Source organism: Chiloscyllium punctatum, chromosome 38, assembly GCF_047496795.1.
Source record: "Chiloscyllium punctatum isolate Juve2018m chromosome 38, sChiPun1.3, whole genome shotgun sequence".
Classification (NCBI taxonomy): Eukaryota; Metazoa; Chordata; class Chondrichthyes; order Orectolobiformes; family Hemiscylliidae; genus Chiloscyllium; species Chiloscyllium punctatum.
The window spans coordinates 1768373-1790775 of NC_092776.1; the positions used below are offsets into that span (position 1 = coordinate 1768373).

Consider the following 22403-nt stretch of genomic DNA (forward strand, 5'->3'; position numbering starts at 1 on the left):
GATGTTCCTTTTACTCAGATAGAAATTCAAAATCTTGACGATATTTTCTAAATCAATGGAAACAGGCAATTGCTCCAAGCCTGTTTCAGTCCAAGCAGTGGATTGTGTGGATGAGACAGAATGCTCCTGGTGCTCACCTTCCACCCTACTAACCTTCGCACAAACCAAATCATCCGCCGACATTTCCGCCACCTCCAAAAAGACCCCACCACCAGGGATATATTTCCCTCCCCACCCCTTTCCGCCTTCCGCAAAGACCGTTCCCTCCGTGACTACCTGGTCAGGTCCACACCCCCCTACGAACCACCCTCCCATCCTGGCACCTTCCCCTGCCACCGCAGGAACTGTAAAACCAGCGCCCACACCTCCTCCCTCACCTCCATCCAAGGCCCCAAAGGAGCCTTCCACATCCATCAAAGTTTTACCTGCACATCCACTAATATCATTTATTGTATCCGTTGCTCCCGATGCGGTCTTCCCTACATTGGGGAGACTGGGCGCCTCCTAGCAGAGCGCTTTAGGGAACATCTCCGAGAAACCCGCACCAATCAACCACACCGCCCCGTGGCCCAACATTTCAACTCCACCTCCCACTCTGCCGAGGACATGGAGGTCCTGGGCCTCCTTCACCGCCGCTCCCTCACCACCAGACACCTGGAGGAAGAACGCCTCATCTTCCGCCTTGGAACACTTCAACCCCAGGGCATCAATGAGGACTTCAACAGTTTCCTCATTTTCCCTTCCCCCACCTCACCCTAGTTCCAAACTTCCAGCTCAGTTACTGTCTCCTTGACTTGTCCTACCTGCCTATCTCCTTTTCCACCTATCCACTCCACCCTCTCCTCCTTGACCTATCACCTTCATCTCCTCCCCCACTCACCCATTGTACTCTATGCTACTTTATCCCCACCCCCACCCTCCTCTAGCTTATCTCTCCACGCTTCAGGCTCACTGCCTTTATTCCTGATGAAGGGCTTTTGCCCGAAACGTCGATTTCGCTGCTCCTTGGACGCTGCCTGAACTGCTGTGCTCTTCCAGCACCACTCATCCAGAATCTGGTTTCCAGCATCTGCAGTCATTGTTTTTGCCAGGATGGTGAGTACTCTACCCTGACAACTGTTTACAATCGTTCAATAACTTTCAGGATAAATTTATTTTGGTGATAGCTCAGAAGTTACAGATTTCTGAATTCAACATCAAAACTCACCACACTGACATATCTGGGGTTATCTGTTTAGCTCCGTAATTAATATTTACCACATCGTTCACTTGTGAAGGATTAAGGAAAATACAAAGACTGACAAGTTAAGAACAAAACTTATACTTTGGAAGGGTAAATGAAAACAAAGGGGATGGAACGTTTGTGCAGAAAAATGATATCCAAGATGTTTGCATTCAAGACTCTTAGACACTTTGAAATCTGTGATTTAGTTTTGAATCATTTGAATGAATCAAAATGAAAAAATCTTCCAGCAATTGTTTCCAATGGTGTTTGTACAACGATCAGGCCAAATCAAAAGTAGCTGCTGATTAACAGCAAGGTCCTTCTTTTGTTATTCATTATTTACCGAAATCTATGTTGATAAGAATCTGAGATTGTAGTTGTCCTCCCAGAAAGTATTATTTTCTTTAATCAATTCTCACCCAGTTTCCCTCACAATCTGAGGAAATTTAACAAGTGCCAAGGGAGAGTGAGTAATGTTCCATACTGGGATTACAGCGATACTCTCTGCTCATTCCTGGTGCTGAGACCAAAGCTGATGTGCAGCATCGTTTTAGAAACAAGACTCGAACCTTCTTGCTGAAGTTTGAGCTCTTTGTTGACTGGTGCTTGGTGTGTCATCAACCGAATCTTTTTGATCTTTGCTTTAGGGATGAGAAGCCTTTGTGAATCTTAAGAAACTTTTTAAATAAGTGTCTGAAGTAAAATAACTGCACTTTGAAATGTCATAACGTGCAAGGCCAAGGGAATAGTGTTGGAAAGTGTGGTTAGTGTTGGTTTGATGTAGCTTTGACAGAATGGATTCAGTCGGCTGCAGGGCCCATTCTCTTCTGGATGATTCGATGCATTGGGATTCTTAAAATGAAAAATTGACATTTCTGAGGTAAAACTTTATTGATTGCAAAATGTCTCTGGTAGATTGCATACTTTACATACATAAAGTAAAAATCAGTGCTTTGTGTTTATGTATCTATAGAAAAAGAAACAAAATTAAAACAGACCACACTCTGAATTCCTGGACTTTTAAGATTTTTGACCATCTTTAAAATAAACTAGCAATTAAGATGTGCAGAATGAAGATAATTATGTCAGGTACTGCATTTTTGTGATTAAAAACAGCATCCAATAGGAGAATCAGAATAATTTATCATTTCCAATTAATTAAGAACAATAAGAACCATGGAACCTGCTGCTCAAATGTACTTGTAGCCATGAAGTCACCCTCACATACGGTGCTTCTGAACAACATCTACATTGTCATTTGTAAAGAGTGGCAACTGCTAAGCTTCTCGCCCTCACAATGAAAACATGGTTTTTGGTTTCCTTGAATAGTTTATGTTAATATTTTCACGTAAGTTATGCTACTATTAATTTCATGTGGATGTATTGGAGAAGGTTGGTAGGGAGGAACTGTTAAAGACTGACGTGGCTCTGCAAGTTGAAGATTGTAGACCCTGCTGTTTCCGTGGGAAACCCACCGACTCCCACAGCTAACCTGCACAGAGGTCCTTCAGCCTCTGTTGCATTTGTTCTGATGATGGCTACTTCGACAAGGGAGTCTCCAAAATGTCCACCTTGTTCCTGTATTCCTGATGAAGGGCTTTTGCCCGAAACGTCAATTTCCCTGTTCCTCGGATGCTGCCTGAACTGCTGTGCTCTTCCTGCACCACTAATCCAGAATCTGGTTTCCAGCATCTGCAGTCATTGTTTTTACCACCTTGTTCCTCAGCCAAGGATTCCCTAGCACAGGCCTTAACAGAGCCCTCAGCCAGGTCTGACCCATCTCCCACACTTTGCCCTCAACCCCACCCCTCCCTCCCACAACAGCGATAGGATCCCCCTGCCACTACACCAGCATCCACACTTTTAACTGCCACTTCCACCACTTCCAGCAAGATGCCATCACCAGACACGTATTTCCCTCCCCTTCCTTAGCAGCTTTCCGCAAGGATTGTTCCCTCGAGGGAACCCTGGCTCACTCCTGAAGTCTCAACAGCAACCCCCCACCCCCAGCCCCACATCACCCTCCTCTGAAACCACTGAAGGAGTAACACCTGCCCATTCACCTCCTCCCTCCTCAGTATCCAAGGGCCCAAACATACCTTCCAGGTGAAGTAGCACTTTCCCTGCACTTCCCACAATCTAGTCGACTGCATTCGCTGCTCCCAATGTGCTCTCCTCTACACTGGGGGAACGAAGCATAGACTGGGTGACCACTTCACAGAACGCCTATGTCCTGTCTGCAAACAAGACCCTGAATTTCCAGCTGCCTGCCATGTCAACACACCACCAACCAACATCTCTGAATCAAACTCAAAACCTTCCATAGAAGGGTCACTGAATCCAAGCATTAACTCAGATTTCTCTCCACAGATGCTGCCAGACCTGCTGAGTTTTTCCAGCAATTTCTGTTTTAGATTCGAAGCATTAATCAGTCTTTACCTTCCAGAAATGATGGTTCTGTCCACATTTTCACCATTTGGTTTTTTTTTGGGGGAGAGGCGGGGCAGGGGGAAATTTGTCCAAATCTCCAGAATTTGAGATTTTCTCTGTATCATTGGAAATACAGCATGGCCTGCAACTGTTCATAAGGCAGCTCCCCATCACCTTCTCAATAAGCCCTGGTCAGCCAGCAACTCCCACATCCTCCCTATTTCTCCCTTTTTTTAGCTTTGACAAAGGGTTAGTTAGACTCGAAATGTCAGCTCTTTTCTCTCTTTACAGATGCTGCCAGACCTGCTGAGATTTTCCAAGATTTTCTCTTTTGGTTCCAGACTCCAGCATCCGCAGTCATTTGTTTTTAACTCCCACATCCTGTGAGTGAATTTAAAAATCAATATGTTTATATAAAGCAGCCCTGGATCACAGGAATGTGAGTTGAGGAAGTCTATATTTTAAGATGTCTCAAAGAGAAATGCAGATTATTTTACTACCTGACACTGCACATACTGCAACTTGTGTTCTCTGGCTGATTGAACAGATTCCAATGTCAGTGAGTGTGAGGAGCTGCAGAATTAGGATCGAGTAGGGTCCAGGATTTAAGGAGAAACAGCCTCCAGCAGTGTCTTTAAGGCTGGTTGGACCCCTCAACAACTGGGTTCATGGGGGGAGGGGTCACCGGTTTGTATCGGGATATTGAAGATGAGATCTTTGAGCTGATGTTGCACCCAGCCCTGTAAGGAAACTTCCACAGGGAAAACCAAGATAAGCCCCAAGTACCGTACAACTGGGGCAGGGAAACAGGCGAGACTGTGGGCAGGGTAACAGGCCAGTCTGTGGGGAGGGTAACAGGCGAGACAGTGGGGAGGGTAACAGGTGAGTCTGTGGGGAGGGTAATAGGCCAGGCTGTGGGGAGGGTAACAGGTGAGTCTGTGGGGAGGGTAATAGGCCAGGCTGTGGGGAGGGTAACAGGTGAGTCTGTGGGGAGGGTAATAGGCCAGTCTGTGGGGAGGGTAACAGGTGAGTCTGTGGGGAGGGTAATAGGCCAGTCTGTGGGGAGGGTAACAGGTGAGACTGTGGGGAGGGTAACAGGTGAGACTGTGGGGAGGGTAACAGGCCAGTCTGTGGGCAGAGTAACAGGCCAGTCTGTGGGCAGGGTAACAGGTGAGACTGTGGGGAGGGTAACAGGCCAGTCTGTGGGCAGAGTAACAGGCCAGTCTGTGGGCAGGGTAACAGGCGAGACTGTGGGGAGGGTAACAGGCGAGACTGTGGGGAGGGTAACAGGCCAGTCTGTGTCAAGGGAAACAGGCCAGTCTGTGGGGAGGGTAACAGGCCAGTCTGTGGGCAGGGTAACAGGAGAGACTGTGGGGAGGGTAACAGGCCAGCCTGTGGGGAGGGTAACAGGCGAGACTGTGGGGAGGGTAACAGGCCAGTCTGTGTCGAGGGAAACAGGCCAGTCTGTGTCGAGGGAAACAGGCCAGTCTGTGGGGAGGGTAACAGGCCAGTCTGTGTCGAGGGAAACAGGCCAGTCTGTGTCGAGGGAAACAGGCCAGTCTGTGGGGAGGGTAACAGGCCAGTCTGTGTCGAGGGAAACAGGCCAGTCTGTGGGGAGGGTAACAGGCCAGTCTGTGGGGAGGGTAACAGGCCAGTCTGTGGGTAGGGTAACAGGCCAGTCTGTGGGGAGGGTAACAGGCCAGTTTGTGGGCAGGGTAACAGGCGAGTCTGTGGGCAGGGTAACAGGCCAGTCTGTGGGGAGGGTAACAGGCCAGTTTGTGGGCAGGGTAACAGGCGAGTCAGTGGGCAGGGTAACAGGCAAGTCTGTGGGCAGGGTGACAGGCCAGTCTGTGGGCAGGGTAACAGGCCAGGCTGTGGGGAGGGTAACAGGCCAGTCTGTGGTGAGGGTAACAGGCCAGTCTGTGGGGAGGGTAACAGGCCAGGCTGTGGGGACCAGCTTCCCGACTGACGACCCGCACCCCCACTGTACACAACAGCACTGACACTGAGAGGTTGTTTTAATGGCTGAGACATTGGGGTGTTGGGTGAGACAGTCTCAGGAGACAGTGCAGTTGGTCTGTATGGAACCAAGACAAGGAGAAATTTCCTCTGTCAGAACATTGTGAATCTTTAGAGTTCTCTATCACAGACAGTTGGGAAAGCTCCACTGCAGACTACAGTTAGGGTTTGTGTGGTCAGCTGCTTTTATCTTTCAGTGAATTAATTGAATTTGAGAAGAGATGGGAGAGTGGAACACAGGTCTGATAGTGCAGTGTAACAGGTTACGGTGAATACGGGAGTTTACATCATCAGCAGAAAGGGACCATGTGTAAATATTGTTCACCATATTTGAATAAAACCTTTATGTTAATACATCAAAACTCATGTGATATTTTGAATCCTTGAATATTTTGATACCAGCCTCTCTCTGGAACCCATCCTCAGTGTAAAGACCATCCACAATGATAACAACCATAGCAGCAGCTCAATCTGCTGAATGGTCCACTCCATTTCTGATCCCAATACCATGTATCCTCGTGGTCAATAGCAGCACTCACTCAGCCACATGTTTCCTGGTTCCCTATTCCATGGTCAGAGGGGCCACTCACTGTCTCCAGTGACCAACCTGAAACTAGGCAGCAACCAATTCCTAAATTTACTTCAAACAAATATAACTTACTGTCAATAATATTCAGGTTTTGCAGGTACCTGAATTTTAATATTTAAGGGTGAGAAAAGTAAAATTGACAAAGTACCAATGCTCCATCCCTATCCATAATCAAAGGACCATGTACACACAGGTCACGACCCAGTGTATATTAATGGTCAGACTCAAGCAATGATAGAAACTGGACAGATCATAAAAATAGCATCTGTCTCACTCTCTGTTTATGACCAGTGCAGAAAGAACGATGGAGTAATAAAAATGATACATTAAATTGATTTATATAACTGCAGCTGTAAATAACAGGTTATTTGACAATTGGCATGACAAATGTTTATATAAATAGGATGATGATGATGCAGTTCTTGTTTTATTTAATACTTGGCAGGTAAATCAAAATGCTTTAATAAATAAATTATCTGTGAACATGAAAACAATGATGAGATTTAGGATGACATGTATGGATTTGTGAGTAATTTATTTCTAAACCAGAGGCTGTCCTGAGTATTATTTTTAAATGATGTGGAGGCACTGGTGTGGACTGGGGTAGACAAGGTCAGAAGTCAGACGGCACCAGATTATAGTCCAACAGATTTATTTGAAATCACAAGCGGTTGGTGAACTGCTCCTTCATCCAGGTGCATTTCCTCCACCTTACCTGATAAAGCAGCAGTGCTCCGAAAGCTTGTGATTTCAATAAACCCACTGGACCACAACCTGGTGTCGAGTGACTTCTGACCTTGTTATTTTTAATGGGCATATGCAGAAACATGAGGCTCGATCTGGGATTGGATATGGTCTCCAGAAATCCCCAAAGTAACGGCTGGTCTGGTCCCGAGTGGGGATTGGGAGCTCTGAGACACTAATGGCAGGTGGGGTCTGCACCCACCCTGTCCCCAGCCCGTCCCCACTGCCAGCCCTAACTCCTAACTAAGGGGCTGTGACCATTGTCAAGTCTCGAAGTGGAATTGCAGTGGGTAAGTGTTTATGAAGCAGTACGGTCTATCACCTCAAGGTGGGGTTGTCGAGCAACCGCTGACCCTACGGGATATCAGGGTGGATGACCAAACAACTCACTTTTTCAGTAAGAGAGAGATTCAGGCAGGTTTGGGCAGGTTTAGGAAGGTTTGTATTGGATAGGCTGGAATTTTTCCAGGAATGGCATTCACAGACAGGTCACCACCCAGCTCCCCCTCTTTAACCCAGGAAAGAACTGCACATTTCTGGCGGGAGAATCCATTCAGGACTTCCTCGGAAACACGGAGTCTCGTGTAGTTCTCCATGTTCTCTCATAGCTCAGAACGGAGAGGAGCAGGCAAACCAGTCAATTATCTTCCCAGCAATCATTGCCATATTCTGTAAGGTCAGAGAGAGTCACAGTGAGAGCTGCTGGGGGAGGGGAGGGGAGGGGGAGTGTACCAAGCAGGTAAAGTGCCAGGTGGATAGGGGTAGGACACCAGGAAAGAAGCTGGATAGGTGATTGCTGTTGGTAGGAGCTGGGTGCCAGGGAGGTCAGGTGCCAGGTGAGTAAGGGTAAGGTACCAGGTAGTTAGGGTGCCAAGGAGTGATGGAGTATTGAGGGTAAATCAAGGTGGTTGAGAGATACTGGATCTGACAGGAGTTTGGTGGGGGTGGGGAGGAGGGGGCTTTGGTTGTGGCATCAAGTTGCATAGGTCAGCAGATGGTGGAGGGGAGTCAGTGTCAATTCTGACAACAGGGGCAAAGGGGCTGTGAGTCTAAAGAATGTGGGGGTGGGGGGTGGGGGTAGGGTTCAAATGTTCTTTCTTTCACCTTTATGTGATTGTTGCACTGACCTGGTCGGTAATGCTTATAATTAGTTCCTTGTCAAAAGGGGGATTTAGGGAGTCATAGGGTTATACTGCACGGAAACAGACCCTTTAGTTCAGCTCATCTGCACTGATCAGACATCCTAATCTGACCAAATCCCACCTGCCAGCACTTGGCCTATATCCCTCCAAACCCTTTCCTATTCATAAACCTACCCAGATGCCTTTTAAATGTTGTAATTGTACGAGCCTCCACCACTTCCTCTGGTATCTCATCCATACATGTACCACCCTCTGAGAGAAAAGGTTTCCCCTTAGGTCTCTTTTATATCTTTCCCCTCTCACCCTAAACCTATGCCCTCTATTTCTGGATTCCTCCACTCCAGGGTAAAGACCTTGTCTATTTATCCTACCTATGCCCCTCATGACTTTATAAACCTCTAAAAGGCCACCCCTCAGCCTCTGATGTTCCAGGGAAAACAACCTCTCCCTGTAGCTCAACCCCTTCCATCCCAGCAACATCTTTGTAAATCCTTTCTGAACTCCCTCAAGTGTAACAACATCTTTCCTGTAGCAGGGAGACCAGAACTGAACACAGTATTCTAAAAGTGACCTCACCAATGTCCTATACAGCTGCAACATGACTTCCCAATTCCTTTACTCAATGCACTGACCAATAAAGGAAAGCATACCAAACACCTTCTTCACTGCCGTGTCACCTGCGACTCCACTTCCAAGGAGCAATACACCTGCACTCCAAGGTCTCCTTGTTCAGCAACATTACCCAGGGCCCTACCATTAAGTGTATAAGTCCTGGCCTGATTTGCCTTACCTAAATACAGCACCTTGCCCATCTGATCAAATTCCTATTCTATTCGGAGATAACCTTCTTCACTGTCTGTTCCACCATCAATTTTGGTGTCATCTGCAAACTTACTAACCATACCTTCTATGTTCACATCCAAATCATTTATATAAATGACAAAAAGTAGTGGACCCAGCACCGATCCTTGTGGCACTCCACTGGTCACGGGCCTCCAGTCTGAAAAACAACCCTCCACCACTACCCTCTATCCTCTACCTTTAAAGTAATTTTGTATCAAAATAGCTAGTTATCCCTGTATTCTATGTGATCTAACCTTGCTAACCAGCCTCCCCTGTGGAACATTGTCAAACACCTTGCTGAAATTCATATAGACAATGTCTATATGCTTCATCAATCGTCTGTGTCACGTCTTCAAAAAACTCAATCAAGTTTGTGAGACATGATTTCCCACACACAAAGCCATGGTGACTATCCATAATCAGTCCTTGCCTTTCCAAATATATGTAAATCCTGTCCCTCAGAATCCCCTCCAACAACCTACCCACCACTGATATCAGGCTCACTGGTCTATAGTTCCCTGGTTTCTCCGAACCATCTATCTTAAATAGTGGCACCACATTAACTGCCCTCTAGTCTCCCGGCATCTCACCCGTGGCTGTCAATGATGTAAATATCTCAGCAAAGGGCCCAGCAATCACTTCCCTAGATTCCTACAATGCCCTGGGTTACACTTGTTCTGGTCCTGGGTATTTATCTACTTTTATGAGCTTAAGACGTTCAGCACCTCCTCTTCAGTAACATGGACACTTTTCAAGACATCACTATTTATTTCCCCAAGTTCCCTAGCTTCCATGTCCTTCTTCACATTAAATATTGGCGCAAAATATTTGTTTCTCACTCATCTCCCGTGGTTCCACACATAGATGGCCACGGTGATTTTTAAGTGGCCCTATTCTCTCCCTAGTTACTTTTTTGCCCTCAATGTATTTGTAGAATCCATTTGGATTCTCCTTAACCCTATCTCATGTCCCCTTTTTGCCCTCCTGATTTCCATCTTGAGTATAATCCTACTGCCTTTATACTCCTGTAGGGATTCACACAAACCCAGCTCTTTGTACCTGACACATGCCTCCTTCTTTTCTCTGACTGGAGCCTCGATTTCTCTCATCATCCAGCATTCTCTGCATATAGCAGCCTTCCCCTTCACACTAACAGGAATATTCATCTCAAACAAACAGGATTTAATGTTAGGATCAGAGTGGTGCTGGAAAAGCACAGCAGGTCAGGCAGCATCTGAGAAGCAGGAAAATTGATGTTTCAGGCAAAAGCCCTTCATCAGGCCTGAAGGGCTCCGACCTGAAATGTTGATTTTCCTGCTCCTCGGATGCTGCCTGACCTGCTGTGCTTTTCCAGCACCACTCTAACCTAGACTCTGGTCTCCAGCATCTGCACCCTCACGTTTGCCTAGGATTTAGTGTTAGGTTAATAACAAAAGGAAAGTCATTGTTAACGCTAGCCATTATTACACTAGTGATGCTGACCTAGAGTCACTATACTTGATAGTGGTAGAGTCCCTGTCTCTGGGACAGAAGGTCTGCATTCGAGTGCCCCCTGCTCCAGAGGAGTGTCATAAAGTGCGTGAACAAAGTCATTAAAAAATGTACAAGAGTTGGGTATTCCCTCGGTCGGTGAGAAGAGAATATCCAGGTAGAGGGGGGAGAGGACACTGCCGAGGGGGGGAATAGACACACCCAGGGGGGAATAGACACTGCCGAGGGGGGAATAGACACTGCCGAGGAGGGGTGTAGACACTGCCGAGGGGGGAGTAGACACTGCCGATGGGGGAGTAGACACTGCCGAGGGGGGAGAGGACATTGCCGAGGGGGGAGAGGACACTGTCAAGGGGGGAGAGGACACTGTCGAGGGGGGAATAGACACTGCCAAGGAGGGAGTAGACACTGCCAAGGGGGAATAGACACTGCCGAGGGGGGAATAGACACTGCTGGGGGAGGAATAGACACTGCCAAGGAGGGGGAGTAGACACTGCTGAGGGGGGAGTGGACACTGCCAAGGGGGGAATAGACACTGCTGGGGGAGGAATAGACACTGCCGAGGAGGGGGAGTGGACACTGCTGAGGGGGGGTAGGCACTGCCGAGGGGGGAGAGAACACTGCTGAGGGGGGGAGTAGACACTGCCGAGGGGGGGAGTAGACACTGCCGAGGGGGGGAGAGGACACTGCCGAGGGGGGGGGGGGGGGGTGGACACTGCCGAGGAGGGGAATAGACACTGCCGAGGGGGGGAGAGGACACTGCCGAGGGGGGGAATAGACACTGCTGAGGGGGGAGTGGACTCTGCCGAGGGGGGAGTAGACACTGCCGAGGGGGGGAATAGACATTGCTGAGGGGGGAGTGAACACTGCTGAGGGGGGGAATAGGCACTGCCGAGGGGGGAGTAGACACTGCTGAGGGAGGGAGTAGACACTGCTGAGGGGGGAGTGGACACTGCCAAGGGGGGGATATAGACACTGCCGAGGGGAGTAGACACTGCCGGGGGGGGGAGGGGGGGGAGTAGACACTGCTGGGGGGGGAGTGGACACTGTTGAGGGGGGAGTGGACACTGCCGAGGGGGGGAATAGGCACTGCCAAGGGGTGGATATAGACACTGCCGAGGGGAGTAGACACTGCCGGGGGTGGGGGGAGTAGACACTGCTGAGGGGGGGAGGAGGACACTGCCGAGGGGAGGAATAGACACTGCCGAGGGGGGGAGTGGACACTGCCGAGGGGGTGTAGACACTGCCGAGGAGTGGAAGAGGACACTGCCGAGGGGAGGAATAGACACTGCCGAGTGGGGGAGTGGACACTGCCGAGGGGGTGTAGACACTGCCGAGGAGTGGAAGAGGACACTGCCGAGGGGGGGGAATAGACACTGCCGAGGGGGGAATAGACACTGCTGAGAGGGGAGTAGACACTGCCGAAGGGGGGAAGAGGACACTGCTGAGGGGGGGATTAGACACTGCCGAGGGGGGAGTAGACATTACCGAGGGGGAGAAGAGGACACTGCCGAGGGGGGAAGAGGACACTGCCGAGGGGGGGAATAAACACTGGCGAGGGGGGAATAGACACTGCTGAGGGGGGGATTAGACACTGCCGAGGGGGGAGTAGACATTACCGAGGGGGGGGAAGAGGACACTGCCAAGGGGGGGAATAGACACTGCCGAGGGGGGAGTAGACACTGCCGAGGGGGTAAGAGGACACTGCCGAGGGAGGGAAGAGGACACTACCGAGGGGGGGGGGGGAAATAGACACTGCTGAGGGGGGGAATAGACACTGCTGAGGGGGGGAGTGGACACTGCTGACGGGGGAGTGGACACTGCTGAGGGGGGGAGTGGACACTGCCGAGGGGGGGAGTGGACACTGCCGAGGGGGGGAGTGGACACTGCCGAGGGGGGAGTGGACACTGCTGAGGGGGGGGGAGAGTGGACACTGCCGAGGGGGGAGAGTGGACACTGCTGAGGGGGGGAGAGTGGACACTGCCGAGGGGGGGGAGTGGACACTGCTGAGGGGGGAGTGGACACTGCTGAGGGGGGGAGTGGACACTGCTGAGGGGGGGAGTGGACACTGCCGAGGGGGGGAGTGGACACTGCCGAGGGGGGGAGTGGACACTGCCGAGGGGGGAGTGGACACTGCTGAGGGGGGGAGAGTGGACACTGCCGAGGGGGGAGAGTGGACACTGCTGAGGGGGGGAGAGTGGACACTACCGAGGGGGGGGAGTGGACACTGCTGAGGGGGGGAGTGGACACTGCTGAGGGGGGGAGTGGACACTGCTGAGGGGGGAGTGGACACTGCTGAGGGGGGAGTGGACACTGCTGAGGGGGGGAGTGGACACTGCTGCACGTTCAACAATAAAACTGCTATAAATCTTCAGCAGCTTGAGCCTTCAGCCTGGTGCTGTGACAGTGTGATATGTTTCAATGGGATGTACGATGTGTTACTGCACCTTTTCACCCAACAACTTCCCCAAACTCCAACCAGCCCAGGATTCCCTGGTAAATTCCAAATTGTGGGAGCAATTACCCTGCATTCTGGAATCCTGTGAAAGTGTTTACAACGTGGAGAGTTTGGAGCACTCTGACTCAGGTACCTAAACAGTGACCCAGGAAACATTAAACCATTAAAACCTACTCAAACTCCTGGGCACTTAGAAACCTGACTCTGCTTTTCCTTCAAAGTTGATGCTGTGCTGCAAGATTCCCAGGTCAGGTAACGCTCCGTGTTTTTAAGGAGGACCATGTTGAGGTCAGAAAGATGGAGTTTCAAGCCAGGTTAAGGAGCAAGTAGCTGAGGGCTGACCTGTGAGTCATCACCTCTCTCCAGGAGGTTCAGCCCATGCTCTAGCAGCTCAGAGGTTCACAAGTTCCGAATCTCCCAAGCTCAGCTCTAATCAGGAGAGCACCTTGAAGCACCCATTGTGCTCAGTAAGAAGGTCTTTATTGAATGGAGCCAGTTCATTCTCACTGAAGGAGCCCAGCAAAATGATTGAATCATGGAACAAAAAGCTTTCTGAATACCTACCGTCCTCTAGGATATAGCTTACTCAGCACCGTTCACGTTCGAGAATTTAAATAAACAAATAGAAAGGGAAGTTAAGGTGAATCGCATAACTGTTGAGTAACGAGGAATGAAATACCTTTGACCCTGAGGGTGTGGAAGTGAATCCATGGCTTGGTTGGGAAAATGTCCTCAGTTGAGATTGATTATTGTCCAGTGGAAGGTCTGAAAGATAATGGACAATAACATGAAGCAAAATTATGGAGATCCTTCAAAATGCCACACAATATCTAGAGCTGGTCTGCATCTGGCAAATCTAATAATGGTAAAACTTATGAACAATAAAGCACTGTGTTTATTGGTTGTGAATTAACTGAAATGAGACCAATTGCAGAATAATGTGATATAATTTCTGCTTGATAATCCCAAATTACTGTTCTCCCCTCTCCCCTCCTGCTCTGGAGCACTGTCCAGTAAAGCCCCACCAATACTCTACCAGAGGGGGTTGCCATTTGACGGGAGTATCCACATTGAGATTTTTAAAATTATCTCAGTGATCAACGCAGCCAAACTGAGCTCGGATATTATACAGTGAATGTAATATCACTCACATTGTATAATTACAAAACTACACAAACAGGGGCTACTGAACTTCAGACAGGTGACTTCATGTTAAGTGCTTTGTTGCACTTGTGTTCTCAATCCTACCATCAGACTCACTCACAACTAATCAGATCTTTTCCACATTTTTCTCCAGCTTCAGTATTCAGGATTTATTATTAAAATCAACAGGGACCTATAATTAGCACAAACCAGGCAGAGTTAACATTCCAAACACTCTCAATTAGGTTTAACTTTATTGAGAGACATTACTTACTTTTTTCTGTAAAAAAAGGAGCATAATAGATTTAAATTGATTACCGGAAGGATTCAAAATGATATTGGATCCGCACGAATTGACTGCTCCATTTGTTGATCTTGTCAAATGCGTTAACCCAATGCCTGAACTGGGATTAAAATCAGAATTCACAATTAAAATAAAGTGAAAACATCACAGTCAGAATAGCAGGAAAACAGATCCATCGAGAGAACCACTTCACAGCCCACCTACTTCAGGAAGTGTCGAGGGTCCTGGAGCAGGATGGGATGTATTTGATGGGAATAACCTGATAGATTTCCTGGACTGTCCTGAGAAAAATGCAGACGGCTAACACTTTGGAATGGTATAGAACAAAAGTGTTTGGAAATCAGTAGCAATCTGATTTATTATTTGATAATAGAACACAAGCATTGCTGTAACAATACACATTTGTTGAAAGTTTTCATGTTGCAGCCATCAGGACAATTTGATAAGAGAGGAACTCAGCAATCACGCTGCACAAGAGGAGAATGTGGATTGGTTAGCAAGTGGGTTCTCACACAGTCAAAAATATTAGCAATTATTGTTCGCTTTTCTTCACCCACAAAGCAAACTAATCAGGAATGGTTACTCACTTTTCAGAGAAGAGGGTACAGTTCTGGATGTGATGCTTTCCATTCACATGATGTTCCCAATCCTGCCCAAGAAAAGGAGAAGCAGATGTATAAGCTGCTGATTGGATAGTTCTGTGGAACTTTATTAAAATGCCCCAAAGTGTAACCTAGCTTGAGATTTGTTTTGCAATTGTAACATGGGTTACTTTACAATCTGAGTCAGGTTTCTCTCACAGGGTGAGAAGCTGTCAGTTCTGATGAGAGCAGTCAAGAAGCTGGTGCTGATAGAGTCTGAGCAAAGAAAGAGTTTGGCTGATTTGGAAACAGCATGGGAATTATAGCCCACACAGCTTTGTTTGGGATGAAGGTTTTGGAGCAAGCCAGCGAGGTTATAGTAGAGACTAGTGACATTTCAGAGGCAGATGTTGGAGCTCTGGATTGGTTTATGGGTTTAGTTGGATTAATCGTAAAAGGACATCGAAGAATGTTAAAAACAGGAGACACGTTCTGTTATAAAATAACAATTGTCTGTCACATGGTTCACAGAGTGTACCAATGTGGCATTGTTGTTATTGTCTCCACATTTTCAAATGCTTTTTTGTCCTTTTATCTCTTTCTCGTTATCTATGGAATTTGGAAGTGTTTTCTCTTGCTGGTTTCTCCAAAAGAGAGGAGAAAGAAATGTATAAACAGTAACTGGTCACCCATTGTGTGGGATGATTAAATCCTCATCATTTCATTGTCTTTGCTCCCCATTCCTTCTCCTTTCCTGAACCTGTCAGAACCAACCCCCAAGATACACAATATCATGGTCCTACTGCTCTCCCTGCCAATACAAGGGCCTGAGGACATCAAAAAGCTGCTGAGTTCTCAAGAGGTATCAAACTAGCAAAACAGATCATTTATTTCATTAGGTACTTGTGAGAGTTGGCTGCGTAGGAATGTGTTGCTGTGTTCCCCGAAACATTCAGAAAACAATAGAGGCCTAGGCTTATTATGATGCTGACAGAGGTGGTTAGGCACACTAAGGTCAGTCTGGCTGCTTGAGGACCATTCCCATCATTCACATTCCATCCCCATAGTCCAACCAATTTACTTTGTCTTTTATTATTCATTCACAGGGTGAGGGCATCACTGGCTGGGCCAGCATTTATTGCCCATCCCTAATTACCAAGAGGGCAGTTAAGGGTCAACCCCATTGCTGTGGGTCAGGAGTCACATGTAGGCCAGACCAGGTAAGGAAGGCAGTTTCTTTCCCTGAAGGACATTAGTGAACCAGATGGGGTTTTTTTGACAATCTACAATAGTTTCATGGTCATCCTTAGACCCTTAATTCCAGATTGTTATTGAATTTAAATGATTCCATCTGTCACGGTGGGAGTTGAGCCCAGGTCCCTAGAACATTACCTGAGTCTCTGGATTAACAGTCCAGTGATAATACACAAGACCAATGCCTCCTCTCGCACTTGCCTCTCCAATTTCTCTTTGAAATAATTCCAAAACTTTGCTTTCAGCATCATTACCACTAAATTCATCCTTCCTCCCATCTCCCCTATATCTCTTGCTTCATACCTCAAATCTAAGTCACCCAGTCTGTGAATTATTAGCTAATGGATTAGTTTTTCCTTGTCTACCTGTTCTAAACTGATCACAATCTTGTGTGTCAATGTCAGACTTCAAGTTCCAGGAATATGAAAATTGGTTCATAAATATATGATTTGTTAGTTAAAGATCACATAGTGCTGGCTAAAAGAATGTATAAATGCCAACAGAACCTCTTCCACCTAGACAACAAATGGGTTTGAGGATGGGACTCTGTTTTGTCTGCCCCCATGCTGGTATTGGCTGTCAACACTTCCTGTCTAGGCCCTCAAACCAAATCCAAAATTGGCTGAGAGGCAGGAAGTAGCATGTGATAGTAAAGGGATGTTTCTGTGAGTGGAAGTCTGTTTCCAGTGGGATTCTGTAGCATTGCTGCTGATCCCCTTGCTATTTGTGGTGCACATTAATGATAGAGACTTAAACGTAGAAGGTATGATCAAGAAGGTCACAGATAACATGAAAATTGGTAGCATAGTAAATAGAGAAGAGGATAGGTGTAAACCGCAGGAGGATTTAAATGGACTCATGAGGAAGGCACGGTATGGAATGGAATTCAGTCTGGAAAGGTGAGAGATAATGCACTTGGGGAGGCAGACAAAGCAAGGGATTCCACTATAAAGGGTAGGACCTTGGAAACTACTGAATATCAGAGGGACCTCAGTGCACATCCACAGATCCCTGAAGGTAGCAAGACAGGTAGATAAAGTAGGAGAAAGTGAGGACTCCTGCTCCTTGGATGCTGCCTGACCTGCTGTGCTTTTCCAGCAACACATTTTCAGGTAGATAAAGTAATAAAGAAGGTACATGGGATTCTTGCCTTTGTTAGCTGAGGCATAGAGTTGAAGAGCAGTTAGGTATAACATGCTGGTTAGGACACAGTTGGAGGGTTGTGTGCAGTTCTGGCCATTACATTATAGTGAAGATGTTTGTGAGTTAGAGAGGGTACAGAGGAGATTTGCCAGGATGCTGCCTGGGCTGGAGAACCTGAGCAATAGGGAAATGCTGGGATTGGACCAGCAAGAGAGAAGGAAGCAGATGAAGGTGTATTCGATAATGAGGGGCAGATTATTAGTACAGGTTACCTTCAAAGCCGCATTTTTAAAGCACATTCAGTTCCAGTTATAGAGACTTCCTTTTCTAGATATTTGAGTTATCATGATTATTCTTTTTAAACAAATTTAAGGCTAAATAAAACTGTTTAGTGCATATTCCAAGTCAATTTCTAATTTAAAGCTGCAACAGCCCTTTCTCTCAATCAAACTATAATCTTTCCCCAGAGCTAGTGAACAATTCCGAATTAGTGCAAAGGGATCTTCCTCATTGCATTGTCATGTGGAAATCTTAACATTGAGTCATTTACTGGTCAGTTTGCTTGCTTTATCTTTGGGTTTTGATGATGGTGGATGGTGAATTAAATTATTATTTAGGACTCAACAGTTAGAAACTAAATGGAAAAACATTGAGAAATTGTATTTGACAACAAATTAGTCATTAACAATGTCACTCGGTTACTTAAGCAAGATGGTGTAAAATCAGAAAATTCGATGGGTCGAAGGGCCTTTATGCTGAAGGCTTATAACTCTAAATTAAGCAAATTGATAGCTTAATGTGGGCATGAGTTTTTCGGTGAGATGCTAGCGGGGTGGTGGAGGGGTGTAATGGCTCAATGACGTTTGGACTCAGAATGAATCTTGCTGTTTCTCGTTTTTTCTGTTACCCATTTTTATACTTGTTTGTGAACACTCGGACACAAAACATTCAAAGGTTGTCAATATCTCAAATATTGGACAATAAAATTCTGTCATATAAAACCAATAATCTACTTACCCAAAGCCAGACTTCTTTGGTTATTTATAATTTATGAAATAAATTTATTTTGCCCACTCAAGAAAATCATATTTTTCATTTTATGTCAGTTGGAGCTCTGAGGCAAAGTCACAAACCATGCTTTTCATGACCAATTGTGATGAACATTAAAACAGTTTTCATGCTGGAACACAAGATAAAGGCACTAACAAATAAATATGTTGTGTATTTAATTTTGGAAGCATGAAATAAATCTGACTACCCACTCTTCTTTTGATAAAATCAATTCCATCTTCCTATTTTCTCCTCCTCTGTTTCAGAAACACAATTTTTACTTCAATCTACTTCAGTGACCTTTTCAATGATTTTCTCAGGTTTAACCAAATTTCTCTTCTTAAACATAACTCTGCAATTCTTGTCTTGCAGTGCTGCTGTTTTGAACATAAACAATTTACTTGATTCACTTTGCCAATTCTTTTCTTAATCTTATTTCAACAGAAATTAAAAATGATAATGAATTACAATGAATGTAAATTTATGATGGCTTTAATGGATAGTTAACGAATATTCGCCACAATGTTTCTCACCACCTCGGAAACTCTATTTCATTACTTGTGTTCCTCGAGCTGTAAATGAAACATTAAACCTTTGTTGTTCCTGTGTTACTGAGAAAGAGACAGAATATTATCAAAAGAACTGTATCTGTGGTCAGGTAAGAGTAGTGAAGTACTCCTGATGGTGCTTGATAATTTTTAGAGACTAAAATGTATGTTCACAAAATGTTACTTCAGTGGGTTGAAAGAAGAAGGAATCTGAACATATTTGTAAATAGACTCTGCTCAGAAGTAGTACCCAGCTCAGTGGCACACATTCTCAACAGGTTCAAGATAATAAGAAGATCTCCCGTGGGAATAAGACATGTTCTCATTAAAGCTACACCACCCACGGATTTTTCAGGCCCATCTCCAACACGTGTAACAACATTGGCTACAGCTATGCTAAAAAAAGAACCCACCTTTAGGTTAAAGACTTTCTTGTCACATATTGAGCAGACGTGGGGCAGCTGCGAGGGCACTAAGCCATGGAAGTCATTCAGTTCATGAGGCAGGATGTGTCTGTCTGGGACCTGTAGGTGGAAGGTGCTGTGCAGTTGCTTGTCACTTTGATTGAACTGGGCACCTGTGAAGTTCTGACTGTTCTGGTTGAACCTGTCAAAAGGAGATGGGCAGCCAATATTGACCTTTCCTTCAGACGTTGGCTCCTCTGGGTTATACAGGTCATTTCTCATTTGCAATTGTTGATTTTTCGATGACCACAGATTTGATGCCTGAGCTGTAAACTCAGGCCTTTTGGGATGGAGGAATTGTGAAGTGGTCTGCCATTGATCGGGTGCCCAGGTTACTGGATGCTGGGAATTTCCAGTCGGGTTGACTTGATGAGGACCCTCGGGTTTCTGTGGGAAGCCACAAGTATTCATTTCTCCTGAATAACCTGGAGCCTGCACTCGACACATGGGCTGTCCTTGTGAAGTCTGGAAATCTTGCTGAAAACCAGAGTGCTGTCCTTTAACCGGATTCCCTGAGGCAAGGTTAGCAGAAAGTACATTGGCCATATCTCCAGTGAAACCAAACTGATGAAATCCCTGAGCGCAGATTGCCTCATCTTGCATTGTCTTATTGGAGAAATCTCCAGTATATTCAGAAAAGCCACCAGGAGGGTGTGAGGATACAGTCTTGCTCAGATTTATAACTGCAGCTGGATGAGTAGATGGCTGTGAGACTATTCCTGCAAAAGGACTCAGTCTGATTGGGCCTGCGCTTTGCGGCTGTAAGTTTCCACCTTGGCCGATGCCTCCTGCCACCAAAGGGGGTAATCCCGGAGTTTGTGACAGGTAAGAGAGTCCACCAGGTGGCATCCCGGGGGCTGAAATGCCAGGCCCAAGCTGTGGGGTTCCAGCTTGTCCGTGAGTAGCATTGATCAGCGATGGGGACCTTAATGTGTTAAATAGTGGCTGGGACATAGCAACTTTGTTGAGGACCTGACTCAGGACAGTGGCAGCAGCCGTGTTACTGTTCACAGCTGACTGAGCGAATTTGAGCCGCTGTAGAGTGAGCTGAGCCTGGAGTTGAGCGAGCTGGACACTGGCAGCAGATGGCAGGATAGGGTTTGGAGTGTTGATGGAGAAAGGATTCTTATCCAAGGTCTTCACAGAACTGCAATCAAAAGGCAATTCTATTAGCAACAATGAAACAACGACAGCTCAGCCTTAGATTATAGAGCAGTATCTCGCAGCTGAGTTCTGCTGGTCACTGTTGTGCACAATCTAGACTTACAGGGTATCTCATCAATCAAAGACCTCATCAATCTCTCCCCTTTTAAGGCAAACACTGTCAAACCAATTTATCACAGAGGGTGAAGTTTACAGGCACGTGGACAACTCATTCAGACAACAGTAAGGTTCTAAATTAAACTAACAATTTCATGTGTGAAATATATATACATTGGATATTAATCATATTCCTCCTTATCAAGTACCTTGGAATATTCTGGGAATTAAGGGACTCAGACCCTTGTTGATCTTGAGAAGCAGCTGGCCATAGAATTTCAAAGTGTTTTGATTCAACACTAATTGATGAAATTTCTCCTCTGTAGGCCTTCCAGGGTTTAAAATATATTTCATTCTCATGGTCATTTTGAATGTGGAGCCACGGTGCTGTAAAGAGTGGCTGTAGTTACATAGAATTTACATCAAAGTTACAACAAAATCCTTTATTCCTTTCCCCCTCTTGTACATATTGAACTTCCCCTTAAACATACTAATTAACCCCTGGTGAGAGAGGCTGCTGAAAACACAATAGATTTATTTAGGAGTTCTGTCCCTCTTCCCAACACACACAATGGAAGCACATTCCCTCTGCCTAACTTATTGCATAACCTTAACTACATTCACATTTTACTAGAAGTGGAGGGAGTGTATGCTTTATGTAATCAAATTGGTGCCACTCATGAGGCTGATCTGTTCTGGGTGGTACTGAGCTTCTGCAGTGTTGTTGGAGCTGCCCTCATCCAGGCAAGTGGAGGGCATTTCATTAGACACCTAAACTGTGCTCCCCCATTTCTAGGATTTGGCAAGTCAGAGGTAAGTTAGTCATCACAAGATATCCAGGCTCTTGTAGCCACTGCATTTCAAAGTTTCAGTTTATTCTCTCTGATGACCTTGGGGGTGTCGGTAGTCAAGGATTTTGGGGATGGTCATATCAAGAAGTGATAGATTTTCTGTCATTGGAGATGGTGATTGCTTGGTACAACAGTTGGAACATGTGTAGCTCAATGTTCCTTGTCATTTCTCCAGGTCGCGTGTGTCGGCACAGACGATTCCAGTGTCTCGGGAATGGTAGTGAACATCAGTGAACACCCCCACTTCTGAATGTCATTAATGAAGCAGCTGAGGATAACTGAGCCTGAAGGATAAGATGATTCTCTGCTGTAGGATCCACGGGTTAAAGATGCAGCACTGTCCTTTATAAAGGCCTAATGTAAAACCAAACACCACTGTGTAGGAATACAGAGAGGGCATGAATAGCCTGAAGGGAACTCTCTGGATTCCACAGTCACTTATTACTGACACTCTTTGTGAAATACGGACGTATCCCGGTCCAACCTGATTGTCTTTATAATTCCTGAGTAATTTCCACTGGGAATTTCTCAATGCTTCAAGAAATGTTTGGACAAATTAGAAAACAGAATCAGAGTACATCCATGAATTTTCAAAGATTGTATGCTTAACAACCACAAGGCTTTTCATTCCAATAACAGCAGCAACACTGAACTCTGCAATACCCCAGCTTTGTTTTACTCTACTCCTGTTCCTGATGGAATTAACTCAATCATATTGATGCTGGGAAATTTCAAGCTCCAGGAAACAGCTGTCCCAGGATTGCAATCAGGTCAGCTTGGTGAGGACACTGTAAGGGAGGGACTGCTGTGTCTCCCTGGGGTGGGGGGAGAAGGTTCAGATGGATCAGTTCCAGCAGATGGAAG

The 22403-nt window shown here is 46.3% G+C and overlaps 1 protein-coding gene across 3 annotated transcripts in view; it reads right to left on the reverse strand.

The window, feature by feature from the left end:
- rbm20 (RNA binding motif protein 20) overlaps nt 1–22403 on the reverse strand; it is a 246384-nt gene that overhangs the window by 49714 nt on the left and 174267 nt on the right. For all 3 annotated transcript variants that reach the window (XM_072557042.1, XM_072557041.1, XM_072557043.1), the window contains exons 2-5: nt 19378–20575; nt 14976–15037; nt 14403–14488; nt 13621–13706 (exon numbers count right to left, since the gene is read on the reverse strand). In XM_072557042.1, the coding sequence (XP_072413143.1) occupies nt 13621–13706; nt 14403–14488; nt 14976–15037; nt 19378–20575 (1432 nt within the window). The remainder of the gene's footprint in view (nt 1–13620; nt 13707–14402; nt 14489–14975; nt 15038–19377; nt 20576–22403) is intronic.